At 44.0% G+C, this 20889-nt stretch overlaps 1 protein-coding gene across 3 annotated transcripts in view; it reads right to left on the bottom strand.

Moving 5' to 3' along the window:
* NFATC2 (nuclear factor of activated T cells 2) overlaps positions 1-20889 on the bottom strand; it is a 162511-nt gene that overhangs the window by 124070 nt on the left and 17552 nt on the right. For 2 of the 3 annotated variants that reach the window (XM_040330961.1, XM_040330960.1), the window contains exon 1: positions 4175-4642. The exons of the other annotated variant lie outside the window; for it this stretch is intronic. In XM_040330961.1, the coding sequence (XP_040186895.1) occupies positions 4175-4298 (124 nt within the window). In that variant the 5' untranslated portion in view covers positions 4299-4642. Of the gene's footprint in view, positions 1-4174; positions 4643-20889 lie in introns of those variants that run through there. 3 annotated transcript variants of the gene reach the window in all.

Genomic DNA, 20889 nt, shown 5'->3' with positions numbered 1-20889 from the left:
CCTCATTTGTCCCTCATTTTGATCTGGTCTATAGAGATGTATATAAAATTTTCTTTTTATCTATCAAAAAAGTGTTTCCCAGTACTAAACCTTTTCATCTAATTTCTAAATTGCTGCATTTGTAAATTCCAAAAGCCAATATAAAGGAATAGTAGTGGTAAAAACAGCACCTGTGGGTTTAACCAATCTTGTTTTTCGCATAATCCTCCTTTAAGGGGCGTGGCAAGGGGTGTGTCCTATTCCTGCATACTTTTGCCGATAGGTGTCCCTCATTCCCATCTCAGAAAGTTGGGAGATATGTGTATCAGTTTACATGGATGAGACAAACCCACACCTCCCAACATTTTGAGATGGGAACGAGGGACACCTACTAACAAATGTATGTAGACATAGGACACACACCCCTGACACACCCCCTTAAAGGAGAATTAACCAAAAAAAATGGTTAATTAAATCCACAAGGACTTTTTTTTTACCACTACTGTTCCTTTACATTTGCCTACCCGTACGGGTGCCCCCCATGGAAAACGTCTCGCCACACCCTGAAAAGAGGAGGAGTCAGGAGCACCATGGGGGGACCCCAGAAAAGGAGGATCGGGGCCTTGCACAGAGGAGGTAAGTATAACCACCAGCCACCACTGGTCTGAATAATGTGTCTGGGTTTTCAAGCGGCCTGAAACCCGGACAAGCGATTCAAAACCCGGACTGTCTGGATGAACCCCCGTACAGGTGGCAACCCTAGGCAGGAGGGAGGGTCCAGGAGCTCCGGCGTGGGACCCGAGAAGGAGGATGGGGCTGCTCTGTGCAAAAACCATTACACAGCGCAGGCGAGTATGACATTTTTTTGTTTTTTAAGCTGCAATATATTACAAATGTTTAGTTTTGGATCTAATACCGCTTTAAATCTCATAGCCTAGGGTGCGATAATTCAGCAAAATGGCCACCAAAATAATATTATGCAATAACACCGAGCCGGCAACTGTCATTCCTGGTGGAATTATATTGTTGTCATTTCTGCTCTTATCCTGATGACAAATTCTCTTTTAATAAGAGTCCGGCCTGAATAATCACCAAAAATAAAGAAAACATTCAGGAAATTGGTTATATTGTAAACTTCCAAATAATCTTTTACCACTTCCATCAGCTCATTCCCCACAGATACAACCTTTTGTACCACCTGCCCCCCCACCCTATTAGATTGTAAGCTCTTCTGAGCAGGGCCCTCCTAATCCTCTTGTATTTTATTGTATTGTAACTGTATTGGGCTAGATTCAGAAAGCTTTTACGCTGGCGTCTCTATTGAAACGCAGCGAACGTTAAAAGTTGCGCCGTCGTATCTATGCGGGGTATTCTGGAACCTAGATACGCCCGAAATCTGGCTTCAGCCGACCGACGTAAGTTGCCGTACGCCGTCGTACCGTAGGGTGCATATTTACGCTGGCCGCTAGGGGCGCTTCCGTAGATGTACGCGTAGAATATGTAAATGAGCTAGATACGCCGATTCACGAACATACTTGCGCCCCGCTACGCCGTTTACGTAAGGCTTACGTCCGGCGTACAGTTACCTCTGCTATATGAGGCGCAGCCAGGGCCGCCATCAGGGGGGGGGGTACAGGCAGTACACCTGAAAGGGGCCCGGAGGTCCCCAAGGGCCCGGATGGCAACCCCCTTTAAAAAAAAAAAAAAGCCATAAAAACATTTTTTTCCTTTCTTTTGGTGTCCGGAGGTCTCCAGGGGCCCGGAGGCCCCCAGGGCCCTGGATGGCAACCCCCCTTTTTTTATTTATTTTTTTATATAAAAAAATAAAAATTATATATATATATATATATATATATATATATATATATATATATAATTTTATCATTATTATTAAAGGGCTCAGAGGTCCCCAGGGCCCCATGTGGCAACCCCCCCTTTTTTTTTATAAATGTTTATTTATTTTTGTTTATATATATATTATTATTTTTTATTATTATAAGGCCCAGAGGTCCCCAGGGCCCCCGGATGGCAACCCCCCTTTTTTTTAATGTATTTTTTTATAAATGTTTATTTTTTATAGATATATATATTTTTTTTATTAAAGGGCCCAGAGGTTTCTTTTTTCTTTTTATTAAAGGGCCCCGGATGGCTACCCCCCTTTTTTTTATAATTTATTTCTTCTTTTTTTTGTAAAGGCACCTCCCCCCCGGGTTCTCTGCTCCAGGGGGCCCATGCCTGAAGCTGTGTTAGGGGCCCCAAAATTCCTGATGGCGGCCCTGGGCGCAGCCTATGTTAAGGTATGGACGTCGGAACAGCCGTCAAATTTTACGTTGTTTACTTAAGTCGTACGTGAATGGGGCTGGGCGTAGGTTATGTTCACGTCGTTCGCATTGAGCCGTCGTATCTTAGGGAGTATATGCGACGTGACTCTGAGCATGCGCGCGCATGCGCTGGTCGATCAGCCCTTCATTTACATGGGGTCACGGCTAATTTAAATGAGGCATGCCCACTACCTGCCTAGTTTGAATTAGGCGGGCTTACGCCGGCACATTTACACTACACCGGCGCAACGTACGGCGCAAGATCTTTGAGAATACTGTTCTGGGCTCCCTGTTTTACGTCGGCGTAGCGCATATGAGATGTGCTACGCCTGCCAAAAGATGCGCCGAGCTACCTGAATCTAGCCCATTGTCTCCTTTTTATATTGTAAAGCGCTGCGTAAACTGTTAGCGCTATATAAATCCTGTATAATAATAATAATAATAATAACAACTTCAGCAATGCATGCAATACTATTCTTTGCACACCGCCAGATGTGTGTGTGGCACAAAAACTAGGAGGAAAAATAGAAGGAAAAATAGGAGGAAAAATAGGAGGAAAAATAGGAGGAAAAATAGAAGGAAAAATAGAAGGAAAAATAGAAGGAAAAATAGGAGGACAAAAAGGAGGATAAATTAGGGTTGCCACTTTTTCTTCAAGTCTTTTTTTAGCATACGATATAGGATTGTACTACACCTGGTACACCTTTGGGCACTCCAAAAAGAATAGTAATGCGGTGCACACACAGTGCCCCCTCACCCTCCTGTCAAGCCCTGTTCCGAACCACCGGACAGGTGGCAACCCTAGGATTAATAGGAGGATAATTAGGAGGAAAAATAGGTGGATAAATAGGAGGATAAATATGAGGATAAATAGGAGGAAAAATAGGAGGATAAATAGAAGGATAAATAGAAGGATAAATAGGAGGACAAATAGGAGGATAAATAGAAGGATAAATAGAAGGATAGATAGAAGGATAAATAGAAGGAAAAATAGAAGGAAAATAGGAGAATAATTAGAAGAAAAAATAGGAGAATAGATAGGATAAATAGGAGGATAAATGTGAGGATAAATGTGAGGATAAATGTGAGGATAAATAGGAGGATAAATAGGAGGACAAAAAAAGGAGGATAAATGGAAGGATAAACAGAAGGAAATATAACAGGGAAAAAAAGTTGGATAAATAGGAGGATAAATCGGAGGATAAATCGGAGGACAAATAGGAGGACAAATAGGAGGACAAATAGAAGGAAAAATAGAAGAAAAGATAGGAGGGAAAAATAGGACGATAAATAGGAGGATAAATAGGAGGATAAACAGAAGGAAATATAGGAGGAAAAAAAAGTTGGATAAATAGGAGGATAAATAGAAGGGGGAAAAAAAAGGATAAATAGAAGGGGAAAAGGGAGGATAAATAGGAGGATAAATAGGAGGGGGAAAAGGAGGATAAATAGAAGGAAAAAAAGGAGGACAAATAGAAGGAAAAAAAGGAGGACAAATAGGAGGACAAATAGGAGGACAAATAGGAGGACAAATAGGAGGACAAATAGGAGGACAAATAGGAGGACAAATAAGAGGACAAATAAGAGGACAAATAGGAGGCCAGGTTAATGAACGCACACAATGCAGGGCAGCCTGCAAACAGATGAAAACTAGAAGGCAAACATGATATTTTATGGCCCTGCTGTGAGCGGGTTTAACCCCTCGCTTCCTCTACCCTAACTCCTCGTGCCTTATGTGTCGCGCCTCACAGACACAATACGACAACAAACACCGATCTTTCACCAACGACCGAATGATATTTAAACGGACCGACAGACAAATAAACACAGAACACCTGCTGCTTCAATCCTAAAGCATTTTTTTTTTTACAAACCTTCCACAGAGTTGGAAGACTCGTAATCAAAGAGGTCAGCAAAGTCGAAATCGATATCGGGGCCGTCTTTAGGGTCGTGGATTCCCAACGGGTCTGGATCGAAGATTCGATCGGCGGAGCTCATCTCTACGATAAAAAAAACAAAGTGCTAGGCTGTAAATCCTGAAGACAGAAGCGGGTCCAGGAAGTTGGAGGTTAGAAGAAGGAGAAGAACTTCAATCCTTGGGATAGTACGGTTCCGCTGATCCCGAAGCACATTGGAGGTCCATTTACAATAGAATGGATGGTGAGGGATGGGACTTCTCCTTCAGAGGTGTGGGAAAGGTAACGGGCGGGCGTGTTGGGACGGACGGGGGCCTGGGAAGACGGGTCCCGGGGGCTCGGCTCAGTGTCACAAGAGATCACAAGTGTGTGAAACTGGCAGAAGTACAGAAAAAAAAAAACAAGCAGCTAGTGCAGAACTTCCTGCTCAGAGCAGACACCTGCGAGGGAGGGGGCGTGTCCTACAGCCACAAACTGGAGGAGCGAGCGAGCGAGCGAGCGTGTCACACACACACCAACACTGCCCCCCGGGCACACAACAGGAACAACACTGACAATCTGCTAACCTCTTCCTTCCCTTCTTCAGACGACCGCACCATGGCCGGGACACAACAAGCAGACTTGCATCAACCTGTTCAGCTCCGGAAGCTTTACCCCCCCTTCATGACCAGGCCGTTTTTTGCCACTTTATTATAAGGGTTCTTTTACACTCGCTTCGTCTTCAACACACATTAATGGATAGTTTACGCTTGTTTCAAAACAAGGCTTCGGACAGGCTTTGTTAAAGCTCTCTGAACGCCAGACAAAGCTCCTGTCACTAAATAAAATGGTTCGCTTACAGTCCTGTTTACACCTTGCTTTTGCTTGATGCTTCAGTAAGGCTTTGGTGAGGCTTCAGTGGGGCTTTGGTGGGGCTTCTGGGAGGCTTCGGTGGGGCTTCAATCGAGCTTTGCCATAAACTTTTATGAAGGCTTTGAAGCACCACTGAAGCTACGATTAGGCTTCGGTGGGGCTTCAATGAGGCTTTGGTGGAGCTTCGGTGGGGCTTCGGTGAGGCGTTGGTGGAACTTCAATGAGGCTTCAGTGGGGCTTTGGTGGGGCTTCAATAAGGCTTTTGGTGGAGCTTCGATGAGGATTTGGTGGAGCTTCGATGAGGATTTGGTGGAGCTTCGCTGAGGCTTCAGTGGGGCTACGATGAGGCTTCAGTGGGGCTACGATGAGGCTTTGGTAGGGCTTCAATGAGGCTTTTGGTGGAGCTTCGATGAGGCTTTTGGTGGAGCTTCGATGAGGCTTTGGTGGAGCTTCGGTGAGGCTTTGGTGGAGCTTCGGTGAGGCTTTGGTGGAGCTTCGGTGAGGCTTTTTGTGGAGCTTCGATGAGGCTTTGGTGGAGCTTCGATGAGGCTTTGGTGGAGCTTCGATCAGGCTTTTGGTGGAGCTTCGATGAGGCTTTGGTGGAGCGTCGATAAAGGGTTTGGTGGAGCTTTAGTGGGGCTTTGATGAGGCTTTGGCAGAGCTTCGATGAGGCTTCACTGGGGCTTTAATGAGGCTTTGGAGGAGCTTCGATGAGGTTTCAGTGAGGTTTCAATGAGGCTTTGGTGGAGCTTCGATGAGGCTTTAGTGGGGCTTCAATGAGGCTTTGGTGGAGCTTCGATGAGGCTTTAGTGGGGCTTCAATGAGGCTTTGGTGGAGCTTTGATGGGGCTTCGGTGAGGCTTCAAATCAAGCTTTGCCATAAACTTTTATGGAGGCTTTAAAGACGCTTTGAAGCACCACTGAAGCTACACGGAGTATCATTTTTGAAGCAAAGCAAAAGCAAGGTTTAAACAGGACTGTAAGCTAACCATTGTATTTAGTGACAGGAACTTTGAGAGCTTTAACAAAGCCTGTCTGAAGCCTTGTTTTGGAGCAAGTGTAAACGAGCCCTTACATTCCTGTTTACATCTTGCTTTTGCTTGGAGCTTTGATGAGGCTTCGATGAAGCTTTGGTGGAGCTTCGATGAGGTTTTGGTGGGGCTTTGGTGGAGCTTCAGTGAGGCTTTGTGGGGCTTCAAGCAAGCTTTGCCATAGACTTCTATGGGGGCTTTGAAGACGCTTTGAAGCACCACTAAGGCTACATGGGGTAACATTTTTGAAGCAAAGCCGAAGCAAAGAAAAAGCAAGGGGTAAACAGGACTGTAAGCTAACCATTTTATTTAGTGACAGGAGCTTTGACTGGCGTTCAGAGAGCTTTAACAAAGCCTGTCCGAAGCCTTGTTTTAAAGCAAGTGTAAGCTAGCCCTTACAGTCCTGTTTACATCTTGCTTTTGCTTGGAGCTTCAATGAGGCTTCAGTGGAGCTTTGATGAGGCTTCGGTGGAGCTTCGAAGAGGCTTCGGTGGAGCTTCGAAGAGGCTTCGGTGGAGCTTCGGTGGAGCTTCGATGAGGCTTTGCTTAGCAGAAACACAAGATCTCCATCTTCCGCTCTCACAGACCGCCGTTCTGCCTCTCCTGAGAACGATCACGGGGTGGCGGCGAATATCGGGGACGCCGGACCCGCTGATTGGCTCCCGTTGTGTCTAATCACAGCGGGAAGGGGACACTGGCGGCGTGCATGCGCACCCCAGACCCAGTGCACGAAACCATGTACAGGTACGAGATTTATCACAGGAGGACCACCCTGCCGTTCTATGGGTTTGGTTTACTAAAAATGGAGCACACAGAATCTGATGCAGCTCTGCATGGTAGCCAATCAGCTTCTATCTTTTATTTTTTTATTTTTATTTTTTTAAGGCTACATGTTTTTTTTTAAGGCTACATTTTTTATTTTATTTTTTAAGGCTACATTTTTTTAAGGCTACATGTTTTTTTTAAGGCTACATTTGTTTTTGTTTTTTTAACCAGGAAGTCATACCTGTATATGAAATATTAGTTTTTGGGAAACTGGAGTTACCCTTTAAAATGTTGATTTCTGACAGGTCAGACTCCGGCTCCGGAGTAATATTACACCACCTTCTCTATTAGTCTAGTCCTGATATTACTCACACAATTATTAATGATTTCATTATCTTTCAGAGCCAAAAAAAAAAAAGATAAATAGCTAAAAAAAAATCCATCAAAAGAATCTAAAGAAAAAAAAAAGAAGATAAATAACTAAAAAAAAAAAAAAAATCAATCAAAGAATCTAAAGAAAAAAGAAAAATCCGTCAAAAGAATTTAAAGAAAAAAAAAAGAAGATAAATAACCAAAAAAATAAATAAAAATAAATCCATCAAAGAATCTAAAGAAAAAAAAAAAAAGGAATCCTAGATGAAGGAAAAGGTCCTCTTATCTTTTTTTTCTCTTGTTTAATGATAAATATCACATTTCCCCCCCCATCACTTCTGTCTACAGCCATAATTATGCCGCGGACAAATGAGCCCAAGCAGGAGTCTCTGGGTCTAGAAGGGAGCATGAATAAATACCGAAGTACTCCCACCAAGTGACTGTAATGAATAATAATGTGACTAAGCCACACCCCCCAATTTATTATTTTTTATTTCTTTTTTTTACGCATAAAACCCAAAAGCAGTCGATCGGTTATAGTCCTAAATACACCGCCCTGGCGATGACTTTTCCAGTGTATCTAGGAGGTGCACCCAATGGAAATTTTGGTGCCGAAAATTCAGAATGCGTTTGGCCGAGTGAACAGGCAGCAGCTTCAGCTGCCCACAGTTAAAATGGCGGCAGCCATTCTGAAGCTATAATTTAAACAGACCATTGCTGATTTACAAAGTGCGCCAGACATTACCAACCCCTGAACTCCAGAAATAATCTACAAAACAGTCCCAATTTATTGTCTATAACCATAAAAAAATTAAAATTAAATAAAAAAAGTTTTGGATGGGTTTACATTCATTTTTTTTTTTTTTTTAAAGGTTTTGGATTGAGTTACTTTTTTTAATGTAAATAAAAGAGAAAAAAAATGTAACTCCATCCAAAACCTTTTTTTTTTAAATGTAAAGGAGAAAAAAAAGATGAATGTAACTCCATCCAAAACTATGTATTTTTTTTATGTAAAAAAGAAAAAAAATGAAATAGTTTTGGATGGATTCATATGCTTCTTTTTTTTTCATTAAAACAAATAATAGTTACATTCATCTTTTTTTTTTTACATTTAAAAAAAATTGTTTTGGATAGAGTTACATTCATCTTTTTTTTTTAACACACAAAAAAAATAGTTTTGGATGGAATTACATTCATCTTTTTTTTTTACATTTTTTCATCTTTTTTTGTATATATATATATATATATATATATATATATATATATATATATATATATATATATATATATATATAAAAGTTTTGGATGGAGTTACGTTTTAAGCCGCCCAAGTTTACAGGAAGTGTGTTTTGATATTTATAATTTAAACAGACCATTGCTAATTTACAAAGTGCGCCAGACATTACCAACCCCTGAACTCCAGAAATAATATACAGAACAGTCCAAATTTATTGTCTATAACCATAAAAAATAAAAATTAAATAAAAAAAGTTTTGCATGGATTTACATTCATTTTTTTTTTTTTTAAAGGTTTTGGATGGAGTTACATTTTTTTTCTTTTTTTTTTACATTAAAAAAAAGTAACTCCTTTCAAAACATTTTTTTTTTTTAAATGTAAAGAAAAAAAAAAAAAGATGAATGTAACTCCATCCAAAACTATGTATTTTTTTATGTAAAAAAGAAAAAAAATGAAATGGTTTTGGATGGATTCATATGCTTTTTTTTTTCATTAAAAAAAATTGTTTTGGATGGAGTTAAATTCATCTTTTTTTTTACATTAAAAAAAAATTGTTTTGGATGGAATTACATTCATTTTTTTTTTTTACATTTAAAAAAAAAATTGTTTTGGATGGAGTTACATTCATCTTTTTTTTTTTACATTTAAAAAAAATAGTTTTGGATAGAATTACATTCATCTTTTTTTTTTTTTTACATTTAAAAAAAATGTTTTGGATGGAGTTACATTCATCTTTTTTTTTTTGCATTTAAAAAAAATAGTTTTGGATAGAATTACATTCATCTTTTTTTTTTTTTTTACATTTAAAAAAAATTGTTTTAGATGGAGTTACATTCATCTTTAATATATATATATAGTTTTGGATGGAGTTACGTTTTAAGCCGCCCAAGTTTACAGGAAGTGTGTTTTGATATTTATAATTTAAACAGACCATTGCTAATTTACAAAGTGCGCCAGACATTACCAACCCCTGAACTCCAGAAATAATATACAAAACAGTCCCAATTTCTTGCCTATAACCATAAATCAGCGATGCAGAGCTAAAGCTGAGAAAATAACACCACAGATCAATAGAGCTGTGGCTCTGGGCTGTTATTTAAAAGCAATGGAAGCCGATATTGATCGGAATAGGGACCAAACTTCTGAGAAAAGTGGAAGTTAAGAACACTCTGTTAATCCTCCTAAGATCCTCCCGTAATTTGCTGTAATTAGGCATTTCAATGGTTCATCACAATAGAAATTGCCGCAGACACTCAGGCCTCTCAGTGTCTGAAATATTGGATGTCTGCTGCTGGCTGCAAGAAGCTGAGATTAACTCCTCCACTGCTGGAACACGTCTTACAAGAAAAACAGTCCCCCCATAATAAGTACCATCATGGGGGCAAACGCAACCCCAACAGTCCCCCATAATAAGTATTATCATGGGGGCAAACGCAACCCCAACAGCCCCCCATAAGTACCATCATGGGGGCAAACACAACCCCAACAGCCCCCCATAATAAGTACCATCATGGGGGCAAACGCAACCCCAACAGCCCCCCATAATAAGTACCATCATGGGGCAAACACAACCCCAACAGCCCCCCCATAATAAGTACTATCATGGGGCAAAGGCAACCCCAACAGCCCCCCCCATAAAAAGTACCATCATGGGGGCAAACGCAACCCCAACAGCCCCCCATAATAAGTACCATCATGGGGGCAAACACAACCCCAACAGCCCCCCATAAGTACCATCATGGGGGCAAACGCAACCCCAACAGCCCCCCATAATAAGTACCATCATGGGGGCAAACACAACCCCAACAGCCCCCCATAAGTACCATCATGGGGGCAAACACAACCCCAACAGCCCCCCATAAGTACCATCATGGGGGCAAACACAACCCCAACAGCCCCCATAATAAGTACCATGATGGGGCAAACACAACCCCAACAGCCCCCCCATAATAAGTACCATCATGGGGACAAACGCAACCCCAACAGCCCCCCCATAATAAGTACCATCATGGGGACAAACGCAACCCCAACAGCCCCCCCATAATAAGTACCATCATGGGGGCAAACGCAACCCCAACAGCCCCCTATAATAAGTACCATCATGGGGGCAAAGGCAACCCCAACAGCCCCCCATAATAAGTACCATCATGGGGGCAAACGCAACCCCAACAGCCCCCTATAATAAGTACCATCATGGGGGCAAAGGCAACCCCAACAGCCCCCCCATAATAAGTACCATCATGGGGGCAAACGCAATCCCAATAGCCCCCCTATAATAAGTACCATCATGGGGGCAAACGCAACCCCAACAGCCCCCCCATAATAAGTACCATCATGGGGGCAAACGCAACCCCAACAGCCCCCCCATAAAAAGTACCATCATGGGGGCAAACGCAACCCCAACAGCCCCCCATAATAAGTACCATGATGGGGGCAAACACAACCCCAACAGCCCCCCATAATAAGTACCATCATGGGGCAAACGCAACCCCAACAGCCCCCATAATAAGTACCATTATGGGGGCAAACGCAACCCCAACAGCCCCCCCATAATAAGTACCATGATGGGGGCAAACGCAACCCCAACAGCCCCCCCATAATAAGTACCATCATGGGGGCAAACGCAACCCCAACAGCCCCCATAATAAGTACCATCATGGGGGCAAACACAACCCCAAAACACAAATAAGATACTAATAGGAATACCATTAGTGCTACTGGAGAAGAATAACACTATTAATAATTAAAGAGATTGTAAATGCTCACTTTTTTGTATAAATGTCACTGGCAGGGAAGGGGTTAACACTAGGGGGTGCTCAAGGGGTTAAGTGTTTTCCCTCAGTGTGTTCTAACTGTGGGGGGGGGATGGGACCGACTAGAAAATAGGGGATAGGTTTATGGCATTTTTATTATAATTTTTTTATTTTTTTTTAGTAGCAATGGCGGTGATCTGCGATTTTCAGCAGGACTGTGACATTGCGGCGGACACATCGGACACTTTTTGGGGACCATTGACATTTACACAGCGATCAGAGCTAAAAATAGCCACTGATTACTGTTTTTTTTAACCACTTAAGGATTTGCCCCCTTAATGACCCAGGCCATTATTTGCGTCACTTTAACTGACAATTGCGCGGTCGTGCGATGATGTGCCCAAACAAAACCAATGTTATTTTTTTCCCACAAATAGAGCTTTCTTTTGGTGGTATTTGATCACCTCTGCGGTTTTTATTTTTTGCACTGTAAAGAAAAAGAGAGCGACAATTTTTGAAAAAAAAAAAAACAATATTTTTTACTTTTTGCTATAATAAAAATATAAAAAAATAGTCTTCATCAGTTTAGACCAATATGTATTCCTCTACATATTTTTGGTTAAAAAAAAAAAAAAAAATCGCCTCTGCGGTCTTTATTTTTTGTGCCATAAACAAAAGAAAGCGCCAATTTTTTAAAAAAAAACAATATTTTTTACTTTTTGCTATAATAAATATAAAAACAAATCCTTTTTAGTTTAGGCCAATATGTACTTTCCGTGCGTTTTTGATGCAGAAAAAAATGCACTTCATGTGGTGTGAACCGGCCCTTAAAGAGGAACTGCAGTCCGCTCACATAATTTGTAAAAAAAACATCTTTGCCATTCTGAAGCTTCCCTCCAACCACTTTTGCATATTATTTTATTTATACTGTGATTCTGTACTTGCCAAATGTGCTGCAGTAATCTCCCTCCACGGAGTCTGGCTGCAGCCATTTTAACTGTGGGCAGCTGAAGCTGCTGCCTGTTCACTTCCTGGATTTACACAGAGGCACACCTCCAGCTCTGCAGCTCTCATTGGCCCTCTTATGACTCACCCCCCTCCCTTCCTGGCAAACCCTCACCAGAGTGAGGGAGAGAGCTGTGCATGATGTCATAAGCCTAGGCTAATGACCAGACAAGAAAAACAGGAAGTGGGCTGTATAAGGGATTTACTGGCAGAAAAAAATGTTTAAGGCCCCATTCACACCTCTGCGACAAAACGCCCGAGGCCGGACTCTCGTGCCGCTGGAGGGGAGAATTCCCATTGCTGTCTATGAGATGGTTCACATCTCATAGACGCTGTACGCCTGCCGCCTGAAAAAAAGTCCCGGACCCTTTTTTTCAGGCGGCATTGGCGTTCGGCCATACAAAGCAATGGGAAGGATTTGTAAAAAAAAAAAAAAAGTTACACTATTCGCGGCAAAATACGCCGCGTACGCGGCGTTACTTGTCGCGGAGGTGTGAATGCAGCCTTACTATCCAAACAGGGACCATGACACATTTACCTCAGGCCGCCTCAGCCGGGTCTCTTTTAGGGTGTGCGCACCTTCCTTCCTGGCAGCCGATTGGTCCGCGGGCCATCACATGGGTCGGGTCTTGTGCTCCCGGCCTGTCTCGCTCCACAGTTCCCTCAGCTTTTGGGCGGGAAGACTTTTTTTACCTCAAAGAAGTCGGATGTGAGGGAATGGCGGGAGCTGTGAGGTGGCATCTCCCCGTTCGTTGTATGTATAGAAAAATAAATGGACATATTTCTTATTACCATTAATCACATTAATGTTACATTTAAGGGACCGGCCTTCCTGGTTTGGGGGGGGGGGTTTAGGGGTGGTTTCCTTGGTAACCACGGCCTGTTGTACACCATGGTACGAAACCATCACACTGACTCTTGTCAGTGGTTGTCACGACGACTGGAGGTCAACCTCATTCACACATACAGAAACCCTGTCAGTAAAAACATTTTGGGGCCCATTCACACAGGAAACTGTGTCCGCTGCAATCTTTTTGCCTAAAAATGGCGTTCCTGCGTTGTCACCATGTGACACAAGCGTCCAATGGAGATTGCAAGTGAGCGCTACAACACACGTTACACAGACATGGCTTGCTGTTGTCACCATTCAGGAACCGGACCTCAGATTTCTGGAGTGCGTGTAGACAGGAAGTGGCTTCAAACACCCCTCCCAGCTCTACTTGTGTCACTTTGACACTCCAATAAAGTTTGAAAAAAATAAAATAAAATTAACCACTTCATGACCACAATATAGTAGTTTTACTGCGCAGGATCACGTATATATATATATATATATATAAACGTGATCCTGCACTTCCAGGGTATTGGGCGTGAGTCCGCGCCGCCGCCGGTGGCTCGCCCCTTGCAGTGTACACGCCCACCAAATCTACACCAGAAGTCAGGAAAAAAGGTTTTCTGCTACAGAGACTTTGCACGTCTTTGCAAGGCCTGTGTGCGCCTGCAGAAGTTCTATTGTCTCTGGCACAAAAACGTTATTCTCAGCACGTTAGGAACAGAGGCGGGATGCGCACTGTATGACGCAGTGTACACAGAAAACACAAAGTCACCAGGAGCCTGAGAAAATCTTCCCTTCTGCCAAAATAACTCGACTTCTGGTGATTTTTTTTTGTTAAAGTACGTTTAGTTCTGCTTTAAAGACGCTCATTTAGGCTCAGTTCACGCCGATGTGATCTGATTTTGATCAGATTTTCATTGCGATTATGCGATGCAACCTGGATGTGTTTTGCATATTCTCTGATGGAATCGCACCAAGGTAGCAGAGCAACCTTTTCTAAAATCGCTCCGTGCCGAGTTGCCTTGTTGTGAATGGGCACCATTGAAAACAATGTGATTTCTTTGGTCGTGCGATTCTGTGCGACTCGCACTAGTGTGAACGAAACCTTAGGGTTTCCATCTGTTTTAACCACTTGCCAACCGCCAACAGTGGCGGGCGGCTTCCCCCGGGCACCGTGACGTTCCCGTACAGTGCAGTGCTCGTGCAACACTGTGTGCCGCCCCTGGGGCTTGCAGTTGCGTCCACCAGACACAGCTGGTCTTTTGGTATCTACGGCATCTATTTGGATCTCAGCACCAATGTGAGGCCTAAATGTCTGAGAAAAGAAATTAAACACTTCCAGACCACGCTATAGCCGAATGAAGGCTACAGCACAGTCGGCCAGTTATGTGAGGGCGTCATATGAGGAGGGGGCAGCGCGCTGAGTGATTGCTGTGTCCTTGGGACACATCTGATCACAGATCGGGGTAAAGGGCCAATCACAGCGGCCCTTTACCCTGTGATCAGCTGTGTCCGGTCACAGCTGATCACGATGTAAACACAAGCCAGGTATCGGCATTCCTTTCCTCACATGGAGAGGATATCTGTGACCACCAGTGCTGCCTGTTAGTGAACATTAGTGCTGCCAATCTGTGCCCACCAGTGCTGGCTGTCAGTGCCCATCAGTTCCGCCTATCAGTGCTGCCATTCTGTGCCCACCAGTGCTGGCGGTCAGTGCCCATCAGTGCCGCCAATCTGTGCCCATCAGTGCTGCCAATCTGTGCTCACCAGTGCTGCCTGTCAGTGCTTCCTATAAGCACTGTATGAGAGTGTGAAATGCTCTTTTCCTGATTTTTTGCTGTGATATTTCCATGTTGTGACCAGTTTTTATTAAAAGGAACACATTTTTATTTTTGGAGTGCGGCCGTCCCGGTTCTTCCATATACATTTTTGCTTCCTCATCAGTGCCACTTATCAGTGACCTTCAGTGCCTCCTTATCAGTGCCTTTCAGTGCTGCCAATCTGTGCCCACCAGTGCTGGCTGTCGGTGCCCATCATTAGTGCTGCCCATCAGTGCCCACCAGTGCCATCCTCATCAGTGCAGCCTATCATTGCTGCCAATCTGTGCCCACCAGTGCCGCCTGTCAGTCCCTCCTCATCAGTGCAGTCAATTATTATTATTTTTTTAACAACATTTTCGGTCTTTTTTTATTTATTTAGCAAAAAAAAAAATCCAGTGGTGATTAAATACCTCCAAAAGAAAGTTCTATTTATGTGAAAAAAATTATAAAAATGTCATATGGGTACATTGTGACATGACTGCGCAATTGTCATTCAAAGTGCGAAAGAGCTTCAGCTGAAAATTGGCCTGGGCAGGAAGGGGGTGAAAGTGCCCAGTAGTCAAGTGGTTAAAGGGGAACTTCTCCCAACTGTCACTCTCCCCCCCCCCCCCAATCATATTTGTATAATTTTCTTTCGGGGCGAGCAGCTACCCCACCGATTCGATCCGAGCGGAAGTTCCCCAGATAACAATGTCTGGGAAGATGATGGGTAACGCTATCATCCTATCAGACATGGGGCAATTTCTGCCTTAAAGCCAGCTCCATAAAGACACGGTTTGACCAGTATGGTGTGAAGAACAGCGGCGGACTGACAACTCATGGGGCCCCCGGGCAATAGAAGATTATGGGGCCCCCCGGGCTTACAGATGGCCACCACGCCAGGAGGCAGTGCAGAGGCGGGGCAGCTAAAATCTCGGGATTTTTACATCAAAAGCATGTCGGTTTCGGAAATATCAAGGACAGATCTAAAAAAAAAAAAACATAGGGCCAGATTCTCAAAAGAATTACGCCGGTGTATCTATAGATACACCGGCGTAATTCGAAAATCCCGCTGGCGTATCATTGTTTTGTATTCTCAAAACAAGATACGCCGGAATTAGGCTAGGATCCCACTGGTGTAAGTCACTTACACCGTCGGATCCTAAATGCAATACTACGCTGGCCGCTAGGTGGCGTTTACGTTCCATTTCAGCGTCGGATATGCAAATGAGCCGATACCCGAACGTTTTTGCGCCGCTTCGCCGTAGTTTACGTCGTTTCTGTAAGCGTAAGGTTACCCTTGCTATATGAGGGGTAACCTTACGTCTGTCCGCCGTATGCCATGTTAAGTATGGCCGTCGGGTTTTTCCGTCGTTTACGTAACTCGTCGCGAATAGGTCTGCGCGTTAATTACGTTCACGTCGCAACCAATGTATTTGCGGCGTACTACGGAGCATGCGCAGTGGCCTACGTTTAAGGCCGGCGCATGAGCAATTCGTTCGGCACGGGGGCGTGCTTAATTTAAATACAAGCCGCCCCCTTTGAATTACGCTGGGATACGCCGGGCCATTTACACTACGCCGCCGCAAATTACAGAGCAAGTGCTTGGAGAATACGGCACTTGATCCAGTAAGTTGCGGCGGCGTAGTGTAAATAGCTTACGCTACGCCGGAATGTACGAAAATCTGGCCCATAGATTTTTACATACTGTCCCTGGTTTTACTGAGCCTGGCAACCCTGATGGGTCCCCCTAGTGGCATGGGGCCCTCGGGCAGTGCCCAAGTGACTCAATGGTCAGTCCACCCCTGGTGAAGAACCATGAGTCACCTACACAGAACCCTGACCTCAACCCTACTCAACACCGTTGGGATGAATTGGGATACGTCTTCTCAGCCAACATTCTACCTGAATGGGATGCTTCCTGGGACATGACCATAATCGGGACAGTTTAGTAAAAAGCGTGACTGTCCCAGCAAATCCGGGACAGTTGGCAAGCATGATGTAATGCAAGATTATTGTGGGGCCCCCCATGTACCTGAGGCCCCTGGGCAGTGCCCTCACAATAAGATGGCCCTGCATATAGTGCGTGTTGATAGCCAAAGCAAGTTCAGCTTTAACCACTTCCGGACCGCCGCATGTACATATACGTCGGCAGAATGGCACGGACAGGCACATTGGCGTACCCCCCCCCCCCGGTACATGCGGCGGTTCCCGTGGCTTCAGGAGCGATCCGGGACGAGGGCGCAGCTATTCGTTTCTAGCCGCCCCCTTGCGATCGCTCCCCGGAGCTGAAGAACGGGGAGAGCCGTATGTAAACACGGCTTCCCCGTGCTTCACTGTGGCGGCTGCATCGATCGAGTGATCACTTTTATAGGGAGACTCGATCGATGATGTCAGACCTACAGCCACACCCCCCTACAGTTGTAAACACACACTAGGTGAACCCTAACTCCTACAGCGCCCCCTGTGGTTAACTCCCAAACTGCAACTGTCATTTTCACGATAAACAATGCAATTTAAATGCATTTTTTGCTGTGAAAATGACAATGGTCCCAAAAATGTGTCAAAATTGGCCGAAGTGTCCGCAATAATGTCGCAGTCACGAAAAAAAACGCTGATCGCCGCCTTAATGGTTAAAAAAAAAAAAAATAACAAAACTTTTTGTAAACGCTATAAATTTTGCGCAAACCAATCGATAAATGCTTATTGCGATATTTTTTTACCAAAAATATGTAGAAGAATACGTATCGGCCTAAACTGAGGGGAAAAAAAATTGTATATATGTTTTTGGGGGATATTTATTATAGCAAAAAGTAAAAAATATTGCATTTTTTTCAAAATTGTCTCTATTTTTGTTTATAGCGCAAAAAATAAAAACCGCAGAGGTGATCAACTACCACCAAAAGAAAGCTCTATTTGTGGGGGAAAAAGGACGCCAATTTTGTTTGGGAGCCACGTCGCACGACCGCGCAATTGTCTGTTAAAGCGACGCAGTGCCGAATCGCAAAAACTGGCCAGGTCCTTTAGCTGCCTAAAGGTCCGGGTCTTAAGTGGTTAAGATGGCCCTGCATATAGTGCATGTTGATAGCCAAAGCAAGTTCAGCGTTAAGCAGCTCAATGTTTTTACAGTTCCTCTTCCATAAATAAGGTTCGAAGCGATCTGAGGTGCAGGAAAACTCATTTCTCACCTAGATGTGAATTTCCGCACACCTGGATGGAGCCGTTAATGAATTCACTCGTAATATTTATACCTGCCTAATTATATAAAATGAAAAAAGTAGGCCCCTCTACTTGACTGCAGTAATGATTTCTGTGGTAATGGTTTCTGTGAGGTTTCAAACCCCTCCAAAAACAGCACCAACTTGGTCTTTAGAATGGACCTTTCATGTCTCTTGTTTGGTTAAGCGTTGAATAAGCGCAGTGTTTTCTCCTCGCGAAGCTCACAACATGGTCGGAAAAGAAGGGTAGCGGTGAAAAATGCAGGCTCTATTTTCGACGGGCACAATAATTCATTTCACTGGACGTAAAGGAAAAATGAAAATCTTGAGAATGAAATGACTCACTCATGGGTTTTTGGCAGCGAGCGGAGGATTCCAGAGCTATTGCCTAAGCTGCTGATAACTACCAATGGGGGGGGGGGGGGGGGGTTTATCATGTATACATCACCGTATTTTCTACAGAAAAATGCTGAATTGGGCATTGTATGGTTATGTAAAAGAGGGAGGGGTTACAGAACGCGCGAAGTATGCACAAAGTGACCTCAGCAAAGTTCTCTGAAACACATGAAGCTCCAACGTAATGCTGTCAAAAATTCCGAGATTTAAAGGATATTTAAACCCAAGAACAAAAACGTATTGAGGTGCAGCTCATACTCCTTAGTGCCGCGTACAGACGATCGGACATTCCGACAACAAAACCGTGGATTTTTTTCAGATGGATGTTGGCTCAAACTTGTCTTGCATACACACGGTCACACAAATGTTGTCAGAAATTGCGGACGTCAAGAACGTGGTGACGTACAACACTACGACGAGCCGAGAAAAATGAAGTTCAATGATTCCGAGCATGCGTCAAATTGATTCCGAGCATGTGTAGAATTTTTGTGCGTTGAATTGTGTACACACAGTCGGAATTTCCAACAACAACAACTTTTGTTGTTGGAAAATTTGAGAACCAGCTCTCAAATTTTTGTTGTCGGAAAAATTAAGAACCAGCTCTCAAATTTTTGTTGTCGGAAATTCCGACAGCAAATGTCCGATGGAGCCTACACACGGTCGGATTTTCCCGACAACAAGCTCACATCGAACATTTGATGTCGGAAATTCCAACCGTGTGTACACGGCATAAGCAGGGCCATCTTAATAGCATCATGGGCCCCTGGGCAAAGAAATGCACTGGGGCCCCCCCACAAGTTTGCCCCAATTTACACACCTACTTTCAAGAAATAAAGTATAAATAGTTGATAGAATTAAACATATATTCAGTAGTACTTTTAATATCTGTGGGGCATCTAAAAAACGGAAGGTGGAGGAGCGCAAGGTCTCTAACATCCACCAGCTCCGTGATGTCATCATGGAGGAGTGGAAGAGGAAAATTTTGAAAAAAAGCAATATTTTTTTTTTCTGTTATAAAACATACAATTATATCGTAAATGTAGACCAAAATGTATTCTGCTACGTGTCTTTGGTGAACAAAAAAAAAAAAACTGTCTTTGGGAACACTACATAGCTCCCAACCAGTGGCTGCTCATGCAGGGTGCACAGGCGCCTCCTGCCCCCAATCCATTCCAGACACCTAATCTACATGCAGGGTGCCAAACGCAGGGATTCCAACGTTTTTTTTTTAAGCACATGGCTTAAAAAAAGGGTGGGCTTGGGGCGCAGAGCACTGCGCCTCAAGCCCACCCACTTATGTGACATTAGCAAATTGATATTTGTTATTGACTTCCTGTTTCTCCTGCTGGCCAATCAGAAAGCCAGTTCTGAGACCCGATTGGCCTAAGACCGTGTTGGGAGGATTTCAGGACTCCTGATTGGCCGGGTGGAGACCACCAGGACTTGGAAAGAGAGAGACGCAGGGATGAAGGCAAGTGCGGTGCTGGCAGGGGTCTGGCGAGTCAGGGGCTAATGAGCGAAGCTGCGTTTGACAGGGGGGGCGTGTGGGAGGGTAGCGGCAATCAATCAATCGATGGGGTGGTGGTTGGCTGGCTGGCTGGCTGGCTGGCTGGGGGAGGGACAAATTTTGGAAAATTTCAAGAGGTGCGACTACTTTTTTAAGGCACTGTAGATAGGTAGCTGCCACTCAGGGGTCACATTTAGGCTGGATTCACACTGGGATGCATTACTATGCACAGTGCATAGAAGCATAGGGAGTAATGTGATGTTATTGATCTTCTTCCCACATCCATACAAGTCTGGTGGAAGTATTTGGGATATCGCGGATTAGACGGTATTTAAAATGCTGACAAGTCTTCTGCTACCCAGAGGCGTAGCTTGAAGCTTGTGGGCCCGGATGAAAAGGTTGACCTGCACCCCCCCCCCCCACTGCCACCCACCACTTCCACTGTGCATGCAGATACATCCACTGCACGCCAAGATACTCAAAGTGGCTTATGATTTTTAAATTCCCAGAGTTCCTCCTTTTATCAGAAGACAGGGATCCCTGCTGGAGAATCAGAGGACAGGGACCCCTTGCAGGTCACTTGGCAGAGCTCCTTTCCCATCCCAGCACTGTATACAGCTCCAGGGCACATCAGAGCTGGACTTTGTGGAGCATATGATATGACAGGGAGGCTGCAGGGGTGCTAGGGGTGGGGTTGCAATTGTGACCCCTGCATCCCCTTATGCTACGCCCATGCTGCTACCCACTGTTCTGGGTAAGATATTTGTCTGTCTATGGGTTCTACCTGAAAGCCAAAATGTAGTTGTTGAAGCCGAAGACAGCCAGGTAATTAGATCTGCAATGGCACCCTCCATATTTTTTCTCTGTACAAGTTTCCTTTAAATACATTTTGGAATTCCTCCGA

Source organism: Rana temporaria, chromosome 12 (genome assembly GCF_905171775.1).
Source record: "Rana temporaria chromosome 12, aRanTem1.1, whole genome shotgun sequence".
Classification (NCBI taxonomy): domain Eukaryota; kingdom Metazoa; phylum Chordata; class Amphibia; order Anura; family Ranidae; genus Rana; species Rana temporaria.
The sequence above is the reverse complement of the archived record's forward strand: the minus strand, read 5'-3'. Positions and strand labels throughout refer to the sequence as shown.